Below are 13373 nucleotides of genomic sequence, written 5' to 3'. Positions count from 1 at the left end.
GTAAAAACAAACTTTTTTTTACCATAGAAGTAGAAAAAAATTACAAACCTGTCATTCAAACTAATTTCCAAATACATAAACTGCATTCACTATTGAGCTTTAAATGTTTGTCTATTGCATTCAAACCTTTGGTTTTACTCATCGAAAATGTTGAACTATAGGCCTAGATTAATATATCATCATTTATTTGTTCAACGGTAAAACAGCATTATTGTGGCAGCAACGCTTACATAGGAAACAAATATGGAAAGAATAACCAACGAATGCCCAAAGCAAGATGGCCACATAGATAAGACGTTCTGATCGGTTCGGATCCTTCCAGATAAACAGCTTGCGTGTACAACAATTTCCCCACCCCCTTAAGTTTGCCTGGGGAGTGATCCCATCATCTGAGCAGAGATGCAGCAGAGCCGGTGAGCCAGAGGTGTGGCATGCCAGATTAACCACAGTTATATGATTAGATGGTGTTAATGCTAATTTAGGGGCTAAGACGCCTAGACGTGTGACACTCATCTGTTAAATATCGGGAGCCCTTCTTCCTACTTGGTTAGGGAAGGAGATGGGGGATAAAGGCTCCCTGAGAAAGTCACAAAATAGAGTCTGCATATTAGCGAATGCATACAGCTAAGTTCTGCTCAGCCAGCCTTCAAAGGAAATGCAAATCCAGGTTTTTCCAATCTTTACTCAGTTGGTATATATAATGATAGAAGCCGAATGTGGAAAGTTTTGGATTTATGATTTAAGAAAAACCTCTAGAGGCCGTTTGCTCAGCAATGCACTGTTCCGTTTTCTTATGATGTGTTGAGACTGTCGGTGAAAGGCTAGCTCAAGACTAGAATATACCAACAAACAAAAGCTTGAACTACTGGTTGTAGGAAAGTACCATCTTGCCTGGCATGTTACCCCCATTTTTCACTGTATATATGTTGTTTTAGTTGTATGTGTCACTGGGACCATGCCAGCCAGGGCCCCAGTGCTCATAAGTGTGCCCTGAATGTGTTACCTGTGTTATGACTAACTGTCTCACTGAGGCTCTGCTATCCAGAACCTCAGTGGTTATGCTCTCTCATTTTCTTTCCAAATTGTCACTAACAGGCTAGTGACCAATTTCACCAATTTACATTGGCATACTGGAACACCCTTATAATTCCCTAGTATATGGTACTGAGGTACCCAGGGTATTGGGGTTCCAGGAGATCCCTATGGGCTGCAGCATTTCTTTTGCCACCCATAGGGAGCTATGGCAATTCTTACACAGGCCTGCCTTTGCAGCCTGAGTGAAATAACATCCACGTTATTTCACAGCCATTTACCACTGCACTTAAGTAACTTATAAGTCACCTATATGTCTAACCTTTACCTGGTAAAGGTTGGGTGCTAAGTTACTTAGTGTGTGGGCACCCTGGCACTAGCCAAGGTGCCCCCACATTGTTCAGGGCAAATTCCCCGGACTTTGTGAGTGCGGGGGCACCATTACACGCGTGCACTATACATATGTCACGACATATGTATAGCGTCACAATGGTAACTCCGAACATGGCCATGTAACATGTCTAAGATCATGGAATTGTCACCCCAATGCCATTCTGGCATTGGGGAGACAATTCCATGATCCCCCGAGTCTCTAGCTCAGACCCGGGTACTGCCAACCTACCTTTCCCGGGGTTTCACTGCAGCTGCTGCCAACCCCTCAGACAGGTTTCTGCCCTCCTGGGGTCCAGCCAGGCTTGGCCCAGGAGGGCAGAACAAAGGACTTCCTCGGAGAGAGGGTGTTACACCCTCTCCCTTTGGAAAAAGGTGTCAGGGCTGGGGAGGAGTAGCCTCCCCCAGCCTCTGGAAATGCTTTCATGGGCACAGATGGTGCCCATTTCTGCATAAGCCAGTCTACACCGGTTCAGGGATCTCCCAGCCCTGCTCTGGCGTGAAACTGGACAAAGGAAAGGGGAGTGACCACTCCCCTGACCTGCACCTCCCCTGGGAGGTGCCCAGAGCTCCTCCAGTGTGCTCCAGACCTCTGCCATCTTGAAAACAGAGGTGCTACTGGCACACTGGACTGCTCTGAGTGGCCAGTGCCAGCAGGTGACGTCAGAGACTCCTTCTGATAGGCTCCTTCAGGTGTTGCTAGCCTATCCTCTCTCCTAAGTAGCCAAACCTCCTTTTCTGGCTAATTAGGGTCTCTGCTTTGGGGAATTCTTTAGATAACGAATGCAAGAGCTCATCAGAGTTCCTCTGCATCTCTCTCTTCACCTTCTGCCAAGGAATCGACTGCTGACCGCGCTGGAAGCCTGCAAAACTGCAACATAGTAGCAAAGACGACTACTGCGACCTTGTAACGCTGATCTTGACGCCTTCTCGACTGTTTTCCTGGTGGTGCATGCTGTGGGGGTAGTCTGCCTCCTCTCTGCACTAGAAGCTCCGAAGAAATCTCCCGTGGGTCGACGGAATCTTCCCCCTGCAACCGCAGGCACCAAAGAACTGCATCACCGGTCCTCTGGGTCTCCTCTCAGCACGACGAGCGAGGTCCCTTGAACTCAGCAACTCTCTCCAAGTGACTCCCACAGTCCAGTGACTCTTCAGTCCAAGTTTGGTGGAGGTAAGTCCTTGCCTCCCCACGCTAGACTGCATTGCTGGGAACCGCGTGTTTTGCAGCTACTCCGGCTCCTGTGCACTCTTCCAGGATTTCCTTTGTGCACAGCCAAGCCTGGGTCCCCGGCACTCTAACCTTCAGTGCACGACCTCCTGAGTTGTCCTCTGGCGTCGTGGGACCCTCTTTTGTGACTTCGGGTGAGCTCCGGTTCACTCCACTTCGTAGTGCCTGTTCCGGCACTTCTGCGGGTGCTGCTTGCTTCTGAGAGGGCTCCTTGTCTTGCTGGGCACCCCCTCTGTCCCCTCATGTAATTAGCGACATCCTGGTCCCTCCTGGGCCACAGCAGCATCCAAAAACCCTAACCGCGACCCTTGCAGCTAGCAAGGCTTGTTTGCGGTCTTTCTGCACAGAAACACCTCTGCACGACTCTTCACGACGTGGAACATCCATCCTCCAAAGGGGAAGTTTCTAGCCCTTGTCGTTCTTGCAGAATCCACAGCTTCTACCATCCGGTGGCAGCTTCTTTGCACCCACAGCTGGCATTTCCTGGGCATCTGCCCACTCCCGACTTGATCGTGACTTTTGGACTTGGTCCCCTTGTTCCACAGGTACTCTCGTCAGGAAATCCATTGTTGTTGCATTGCTGGTGTTGGTCTTCCTTGCAGAATTCCCCTATCACGACTTCTGTGCTCTTTGGGGAACTTAGGTGCACTTTGCACCCACTTTTCAGGGTCTTGGGGTGGGCTATTTTTCTAACCCTCACTGTTTTCTTACAGTCCCAGCGACCCTCTACAAGGTCACATAGGTTTGGGGTCCATTAGTGGTTCGCATTCCACTTCTAGAGTGTATGGTTTGTGTTGCCCCTATCCCTATGTGCCCCCATTGCATTCTATTGTGACTATACATTGTTTGCACTGTTTTCTATTGCTATTACTGCATACTTTGGTATTGTGTGCATATATCTTGTGTATATTTGCTATCCTCATACTGAGGGTACTCACTGAGATACTTTGGCATATTGTCATAAACCTAAAGTACCTTTATTTTTAGTATATCTGTGTATTGTGTTTTCTTATGATATTGTGCATATCACACTAGTGGTACTGTAGGAGCTTCACTCTTCTCCTAGTTCAGCCTAAGCTGCTCTGCTAAGCTACCTTTTCTATCAGCCTAAGCTGCTAGACACCCTATACACTAATAAGGGATACCTGGACCTGGTGCAAGGTGTAAGTACCCCTTGGTACCCACAACAAGCCAGGCCACCCTCCTACACTGGTTGTCTGGATCAGTACTGCAAGAGTCATTGGAAGTTGTGCTATGTGAAATTCCCAAATAAATCAGTGGAAATACATTTTCTTATTCAAAAAGTCAGAAATGCATTTATATGACATGTGCTATATGAAAAAACCTTCACTGCTTAGCATCACAGCCTGTAAAGTGATATTGTTCAGTAGGTAGCAGTGGGGCTGACTCCAAACAGGAGTACCCACAACATGGGCACACCAGTGAGATCTCAGCACCTTGCTGTCATGAGCCTTGCTGAAGCAGAAATCACAGATAGTCAAAAGGACAGGCCTGGCTTAGAAACCTCCTCACCTTGAAACACAGAAACAGCTGTGGCACCCCTCACTTGTACCATCCAACACGTCACAGTTGAGAAAGAACAAATCAGCAGCCTTTGCTTACAAAGTCTTAATGGAATTTCTAAAGATAGCCCTCTCTTCATCATCCTCACTTTAGTGTCTGTGTCTCCACTTTCCAGCCATAGAAAAGCAGGCAAAACAGTTCCACTGTCTGGTGAACTATCCCTAACTTCCATCTTGTGCCATGCTAATTAAGGTGCATCCAAAATGAATCCCACTGGGTTCAGTACTAAAGCGCTCTCTCTCTCTCGCACACACACACACACACACACACACACACACAGTCTAACCGACATGCTTATGTCCCATGTTCACTGTACATGCATAAGCAAACAGCATTCACACAGGTGTCAATGCCAGGTTCTGAGTTTCACATAATAGCTGAACAGGACATTCAATAGACCGCACTCTCTCTGACACTGAGAAGTAAGTGCCCCACTGAGAAGGGGGTCTGATCACATTGTAGATTAATGAAACATGGTATGTAGCTACCATCACTTTACTTGATACACTTAGGATAGAAACATTAGTCCACTGTCTCCTATGAGGGCATCCTTGAGCTAAAGCTCTTGAGATTTCCCTGTGTATGCATCCAGATATTACTTTACACTTCCAACTCTGAACTATTCAGCTGTCCTTGCAGAAGCATTGGTCGAGAGGTAAGCTCACTGACCACTTTTAGTGCTTATCAAAAGTACCTAATATAGAACTATCTCACATGCAGGAAATGTTGTTCCTTTCTACAGTTTTGCATCCTCAGATTTCATGCTACCTCGAAAAAAAACGTCATAATTCATAAAACCCTGCATGACAAAATGACCAAGACTTAAAATGACTGGTGTCTCTCCCTATTTTCTTTCTAATGACCCTGTCCTTAATCTTCATCTTCTGTATGTCTCTTCTCTTGGAGGGCAGCCTACTCTAAGTCGAGTGCTTGTTTGCCTTAATCTCTGTTATTGTATTTCAACCTGATTTAAAACATTTTTTGAAAGACCCTCTCTTTACTCTCCATTCATTTCATGCCTTCTCTGAAGAGTGCATCCTATCATAATCCACTTACTTGTTTGCTTTAATCTGTGTTATTTTATTTATCCAAAATGCCTTTGCCTTATTTCATAAATCTCAACCTCCTTCTTTGAAACCATACTGCTGCAATCTAAGAATAGATGATCTCCTCTAGCCTATCTGTTAATCCCACCAATAATTTGCAACAATTTATTTAGCACTCATTAATCATCACGTGTGATGCCATCAATTAAATCTACCACAAAGAAACTGGAGCAGATGCATGGGATGGTTTCCTTGAGAGTAGAAAACTAATCCTAATAATTAACAATATGGAGTGACCACTGTTTTACCACTAACCGTTGATTTTGGAACATTGTGCTGCCTGGCGTAAAGCATTTCAATACCTTGTCGGGGGTACTAAGCGCTATATAAATACACTTATAATACAATATCAGGGAAGAGACACAGTTACACTGTGGACTGACCATGTCCACATTACAACTCTCAGGATCAGTGCGTGAGGAATTTTCCTGAAAGATGGTTACACAGAAGCTTAATGTGGACCGATAACCCCTCCTTATTCATAGTGCCCAAGCACCTTTGTGGTGGGACATGGTGGGACACAACGTGGTGGAAGAGTGACGCAAACCCTAAGTCACATTTTTGAAGCCACGCAAAGCTTTGTGGCTTTGAGTGGCTCTAAAAATATGGAGTAGCACAACGCAGTGCTAATTGCTGTGTTGCGCTACTCTGCCCTTGGTAGGCATTCCATGGACGTTGTGTGCATGTTTCCACGCAACTCCCATGGTTTTTGATGCATTCCCAGATATACAAGACCTTGTAAACCTGGGAATGCGCCAAAAAGATCCGCCTGCCCAGGGGAGGCGTAACAAGGAGAAATATGTTCATTTCTCCTCGTTTTTTCCTCTATCTACGTATGCTGCATTTTGCAGCCCACATAGAAAGAGGAAAACGCCTCTCAGGATTCTTCTTTTGCAGGAAGGGGTGCCTTCCTGCACAAAAAGAGTGCTGCCTAAAACACAGGCACCCTCGTACTATGGTGCAAGGGTGCCTGCATTGGTGCTAGGCTGCCTAAACTGCACCAGCGCAGGGGAAAAGGATAGAAATGCACTGTATTGAATAAATATGGTGCATTCCTGCCCTTTTGCTGTGATGCTGGGCAGTGCAGCACAGTGAATTGCTGTGCTGCCCTGCGCCACTAAAGTCGTAAATGTGACTCTCAGATTGTGGACTTATACGCTGAGGAGCAACGTGAACATGTATTGTCAAATTAACATTAGGAAAAGTATGAACTAACCCGGGAGAATTATTACAGTACAGAGATATTTGATTTAGCTATCTTACATTTACCTGAAATCTCTCACATTCCTTTGAGAACTGGAAAAAAATCTGGCAAATATCCTGAGGGTTTGAAGTGTGGTATTATGGGGCAATGGGTGCTCACCATTGGTGACTTGGGAAGTACCAGTGAATTTCTTGCTATGTATAGGAAAAACAGTTATTGGTAGGAGAAAATTCAATTTGCTGTCACACATGATGTGTGTCTGTGTGTTGCAGGCACAATTATATGTGAATGCAGATGAAGACGAGAACTTGGGGCTTTAATGTTAGTGGGAGGACAGTACTACTATCTATCACTGGTTTTCATTTCCGGATGTTCTTTCGTATTAACGGGGATGTAAAATAGTCAATGCTGCTATAAATTTAAATGAAGAAACAGTGAAAATGTAAATAACAATAATAAGCGTCACGATGTTTGCTCAGTTTTCACAAGGCCTATGACTCCTTGCTAAATATTTATAACTGAGGTATTTAAAATATGTGTCATCAATTTTTATTGGTAAATAATTACTTCCAAGAAATTAACTATCTTCTTCTGTTCACCCACCCTCATTTGCATCAGACGTCATCTGTAGGATCCAAAGGGGACTTCATCCTTGTCAGTGACCATGTGATCGAGGTTCTCACCAGGCTGCATCAGACAGTGCTGGAAGTCACGAAGCAGAAGCTGAACATTCACATATCCGATGAGTAAGTATGGGGGTGACTGTGGTAGAGCTAGAGTTCAGAATGGCAGACTTAGTCTCAGAGTGAGATTGTTTATTTGGCCAGGGGGAGGGTGTTGGAGAAGTGGTACTGCAATACTTATTGGCGGAGACAAAGGTCAGATCACATTTGGGTGCGCATTTTATTTACGTACATGCCCATGAGGGTGCCTTCAGAACATCAGGTATTCTGTAAATAAACTGATTTTTAGGCATTATTCAGCAAAATATACATCTTTAGCAAACTCTGAAAAGGCCGGAGGACCAATGAACTGTTCTGGACAGACATACTAGGTCAGAAAGCCCAAACTCCATAGAGTGGATAATTTCCCTGGTTTGTACGACTACCAGAGAATCCATCCACTGTTCACTGGCTATCTTCAGAATTCCAAAGTGCAAAGAGATCCTCCTTATGAACTCTATGGCTTCAGTACTAGGACTTATTTTAACAACACACTGTAACATTGTACTGTAGTCTGAAGGGTTCAATTGACATGATTACAGTTTACAACTCCCAGGATGTATACGTTTAGTAAATAAAAGCCCTTCACTGAAACATGAGTTATTGATGGCAGGCTGTCGAAAGTGCTTAATCTGAAAAAACAAAAAACAAAACACAACTGCACCTGCCCACAGTTCTTCTTAGGAGCTTGTCCCTAGGACTAGCATATGCCAGTACTTCCCAATACCGAGGCTGCCTAGTTGTGATTCCACTCCTGCATCTCTCTTCCACCAGCCTGCACTTCCTATATCTTTAGTTCAGGCTTGCAAGTTGTTCTCCTCCCTTTCTTCCTTTGTCACTTTTCCTATTTTTCTCTTCCTCATTCTTTCTCCATTATCTGCCTTTCTCTCTCTTGCTCTGGGCCAAAGTCTGGTAATAAAAAATGATTCCTGGTCCTCAGAAATGAATGCAGTTACCCACCACTTTCATCCATGCCACAAACTAGGAACTACTGTTTGGGAAGCTTAACTTGCATCTTGTGATATTCCACAACCAAAATGGATACCACTTCACTTTTGTAATTAATACTCTGCGCCAAACTTTAAGGGTGAACATCAGAAGACATCCACTCCAGCATTTACAGAATCTCCTTTTTGATGTTTGCATTTTTTACGCTGCATACTTTCCCACCTAGTTATGGTAATGAGGACACTGCTGCCTTTGAGTGTCGCCTAAACTAAAATTTCTCTACTTATGCAGCTGGGCATTACATTATACTTCCAGTACTGAGCTTATCAGCTGTTCTTGCTGAGGCGGTGGTCTAGTGTTAGCCTTTGGGGGGATAGATTGTTTGCCTGATTCAACTGCTTACCAAAAATACCTAATATAGCACTGTTTCACATGCAAACAGTTTAGTTTACTTTTACAGTTTTCCTTTTCAGTATTAACAATCCAACTGGCCTTGCGTTAGAACCTTAAATTATTGCCTGTCATTTTCTTTCGAATGACCCTCTACTTACTTTCCATCCTCTGCATGCCTTCTCTCTAACACTAATACCAAAATACTTAGAGGCCAGGCTCTTGATTGTAGTTAAAACAGGCAGCATAATACTGCATGACAGTCTTACACTTACATAAGGCAAAATTGCTATGTGTTTTGGCCATCGCCCATTAGTGTACCAGTTCACAGCGTTAAACTACCCATTACCAATCAAATGGGCACGGAATTACATAAAAGATTTTCCACATGCTGATGGCCACCAAAGGATTTTAATTTAGCCCACCACTGCATACCTCAACAAGTTACATACTGTGTCTGCTTTTTGACAGCTCACAATGACGATTAGATACGGAAGGATATTACCAAAGTCCATCCAAGCAGATCTCTCCACCATATCTCCCTCCAGCCTATGCCTGCTCGGGATTATAAACTTTAAACAAAATATCCCAGAATGGGCAACCCAGTGAGGTAAGCAGCTAAAGGTCCTATGCTCATAGAAATAACATAAAGGAATGAGCAGAACTGCGAAAAGCTGCAGGTTACTGAAAATCATAAACTGCTAAGTGTGTGTCCTTTACACCACATATTGCACTTTAGTGACCATCGTGCGACATGGAAACTCTTTCCACATAGGATTAAAACAAAGTCCACCTACTTCCAACCTAACACTCTACATGATGTAGGGTGCTACCAATGCAGACAAGTGCCTCAGTGCCCCCCCCCTCCCGCATAGGGGTAGTAAGTGCTATATAAATGTTGTAATATAATACAAGAAAATACAATACGTTATATGGTCACCCTATGGTGATATGGTGAAACATGCCAGGATTTGCTATAATTGGTTTGGTTGAATTCTGTTGGTTTGTGTGTCATTAATTTTAAACACAGGAATATGTTCCAGAGCAAATGTACGTTTTTAAAGTAGAAGAGGGTTGATGAGTTGCAACTACAGAGCTAGGAAAGAAGATGGCCCTTGTGTCTTAATTTTTAAGCAGTCTCTGCTTTCGACAAACATCAATTTACCACTACTGTCTTTGCACATGTACTGTTAGAAATTGGCTCAGAGGGCTGCGGTATCCATGGACATGTCCAGGTTTGGCGAATTATAACTTATAAAGCAGCACTTAATATGTGGAAATGCTGGAAGTGATGAAACAGGCATTTACCCTTTCCAATGACTGAATGTGAAACTATTATCCTGACTTTTATTTTGGCCCTCGCATCATGATAACATAGCTTGTGCACAGAGACAGAGGCCTGTACCTGACATTGCAATGTACAGGACTTATGCTGTGACCTGAATGGGTGCACCAAGCATGCCCTCATACTATCCAGTGGACTACTCAGGAGCATCTTAAGGATTTTTGGGGCCTTGGGCCAAACTTATTTTTGGGGCTCCTGTTCGCAACAGCTTTGAATTTATGATTCCGTTTGAGCACGTTCATGTCCTCTTTGGCCAGGTCACTGACAGTGCACAGGTGCACTCATCCAAATTCTAAAAGTGGTTACATGTAATAGTCAGGGATAGTGATGTGTGTTTTCAATATTGTAACACAGCAGCAGGTCACTGAAATTGCTGCAAATAAGCTCTGTAACAACCTCCCATTTTTCGTATGCGGGGTCCTGTTTTGATTTAAAAAAAACTTTTTTATGGATGTTGCATGAAACATAAACACAACATTTGTCTGCAAAATGTCTGTAATAGACTCTCACACATCACTCAGATATTAAAAATAAATTGAAGGAAAACGCTATTTAAAACAATCTGTTTAAGAATTATTAAAGGTCTTCGGGGCAAGACTCTCTGCAGAACACAGCTGGCTGTGTAAGGGGCCCCTTGAAAGGCTGGGGCCCTGGGCCAGAGCCCACTTTGCCCATGCCTTAAAACATCTCTGGGACTACTGAACCTGCTGTGTTTACATCACTTAAAGCAGGGTGGCAGAGTACAATGTTTTGTAAATTTATTGTGTGTTCATACCTTTTCTCTGTGTTGGTGGGAACCTGATCTACTGACCACTCTTGTGTGACGTTTGCTGCTATATGGAACCCAGAACCTAAAGCTGACATCACATTTGAATGATGAGTGGGTTTATGCTGTGCATGTGTAGCACATGTATGATGGTAGGACTCTGTGTGTTGTGTGAGTCTGAGCACTAGGCCAGTGGGATCCATGTTGATTGCTCCTTGTTTGACATGACACCTGATGGAGGATGAGGATATGTACCCCAGACAATGGGAGTGTATTGCCTGCATTCCAGTGGCTGGTGGGTGGAGATCCAAACACCCCAATGAGGAGGACGGAAACAGAACTCCATGAGGACCCCGTTTACAAAGGACTGCTGATTATTTCTTCCTGAGCTCTGCCATTTGGTACATGGGGTGGAGGTGGCCTTTCAGTTTCTGTTGGTCAAGGTTAGGACGATTCTAGGCAGGATTAGCCCTTTTTTCTGTCCCTGATTACAGCTTCAGAATAGCTGATATCAGCTTGATGCAGAGGTCTTACATATCATTGTGTTCTTGTTTTAGATATTCCTGCTTGAAGTTGGGATCTTCCCAACCTGCTATCAGAGCCATCACTTTTTACAAAAGCTGTCTAAGGATCAGCCAAAATATATTCGAAAGAAAAACAGCCCAAATCAGTTCTGAAACTTAGAAAGTGGATCCCCATTTCATGTCTGGAAAATGTGTTTAAAAGTCATTGTAAGCAAAGGACTGCTGTTTAGTTCTTCCTGAGCACTGCCATGTGGTGGCTGGTTGGGCTGAATGATGGGAGTGTTCTGTTGTTTAGGAGGAGGAAGTTTTTAGGCAGAGCTTGCTTTTTGTGTCTCTGCTGCTTCAGGAATGATAACAGCCAGATGCAAAGAACTAGCACTTTATTGTGAGTTAGGTACTCATGCTTGGAGCTAGCCCTTTTACTGTCTGTCGTGAGAAATATAATCTTGCACAAAGTAATTTTCTCAGAAGCAGCCTAGAAATTACATTTGAAAGAGAACCAACCCAAACCACTTCTGAAACCTTAGATAGTGAATCCATGTTACCCGTCTATAAAATCCAAACCTCCCCACTTTGTTCCAGTCCCAAATTATTTTTGACAAAGAAAAGGAGTGCTCCACAGAGTACTCAGAGAGCTTCTGTGTAACCAGGGCTGGTGTCTGTCTGTCTGGCAGTCTCCCAGAGGTGAGGATACATCACCTGAAGTCTACACTTTCTGCATGAAGAGTTGAAGATCTGTCTTGAGAGCCTAGAAGCCTGCCTTCCTGTAAGCTGAGAGATAGTCGGAGTGTGCCTAGCCCTGTAGGAGGAGAGAATGTTCATGAGGAAAGGCCCAGTGTGTTCCCAGTGTGTGGAGCACACAGAAAAATCTCAAGAACAAATAGGGCAAGCTAGCAGTGACCCGTTTTGCAAAATGGCTCCCCCAGTCACTCTTTGCAGTTTACTAGTGAACTGTATCACAACTGCACCAGAGCGAATAATCCTTTTTTATCCGGCAGCCCAACGTAGACTTGGGATGCGGGTATTCCTGCTGCTGACAGGGAAAACAAGTACTGCATCACGACCAAAAGGGAAGCCAGGATCGCCTGAATGCTGCAACTGTCAGAGAAACATTTTAGCAAAGAATCTCACGTAGGAGGCCCCAACTGCTACGTCCAGCCACAGGTCTGCAGCTAGCCACGAGGGCTGCCACTGCAGAAGATTGGTGTGACAGTGCCAACATGCCCAGTGAGTACTGTCCAGGAATGATGACCCAAACAAAGTTGCAACTGTGGTCCAGTGAAGAAAGGGCCAGCTGCTTAAGAGTGGGGGTATGTCCCATCCCCGACATAAAGCCTGAACTGCATCATAATCAAGTGCAGGCAAAATTGGGACATAGCCTGCATATAGGAACTGACACTGATACATGCAGGGAAGCCTGCAAATCCACATAAGACTTTTTAACGAACTCTTGAAAAAGACATTGAACCTTGTTGCTCTGCTAACAGGTAAAACTGGTTTGAACTATCTCGATCTGTGCCTAAACCTTGACAACTCCAAGTAGCATTGGGAATTGTAGAGACAGGAACTCAACCATAGTGGGAAGGAGAGAGGCGCTAGTGTGTCTGTTGATTACCAAATTCTGACCTGTTGCCCCCATGTTACCTCCCTGAGAAACTTGGACTGCTTGCCCTCAATACCCTGAGAGTCAAATGTGGATAGGGTTGTACATGGCCCAGTTTGTAGAGCTATAGTATGACAGGACTCTAGGTGCCAGTGGCAAAACGATCTCAGCCACCACAATAGGGGCCCAGTAGCCTATGTCTACACTCCCCCCGCCGCTAGGTCTAGAAAAGGACAATAGTGGATCCAGAACACACTGGTGTTTTCCACACGCTGGGGAAAAGGTGACTTCTCAGATGGTCATAATAGAGTGGGGATGAAGTACAAGGACTGTCCCGGTGGGAGAGGATGCTTCCAAGACAAGGTGGGGGATGGGTGCTCCATGCAGTGAAGGAGGTGGCAGGATCAGTTCTAGGATGCAGCAATACGAGGTGGCTTCCTGGGCCACCACAAGCAGAGGTGCGCTACACTGTTCATTTTATGCCCAGTGGTACAGCAGCACCATATCACTATGCAAATGAATCAAAAGTCC

General features: G+C 44.6%; 1 protein-coding gene across 2 annotated transcripts in view; it reads left to right on the top strand.

Moving 5' to 3' along the window:
- MYO1A (myosin IA) overlaps positions 1-13373 on the top strand; it is a 239212-nt gene that overhangs the window by 223234 nt on the left and 2605 nt on the right. For both annotated transcript variants that reach the window (XM_069230771.1, XM_069230772.1), the window contains exon 28: positions 7163-7290. In XM_069230771.1, coding sequence (XP_069086872.1) covers positions 7163-7290 — 128 coding nt within the window. The remainder of the gene's footprint in view (positions 1-7162; positions 7291-13373) is intronic.

The sequence above is a fragment of the Pleurodeles waltl genome, chromosome 4_2 (assembly GCF_031143425.1).
Source record: "Pleurodeles waltl isolate 20211129_DDA chromosome 4_2, aPleWal1.hap1.20221129, whole genome shotgun sequence".
NCBI classification, from domain to species: Eukaryota; Metazoa; Chordata; class Amphibia; order Caudata; family Salamandridae; genus Pleurodeles; species Pleurodeles waltl.
The sequence above is the reverse complement of the archived record's forward strand: the minus strand, read 5'-3'. Positions and strand labels throughout refer to the sequence as shown.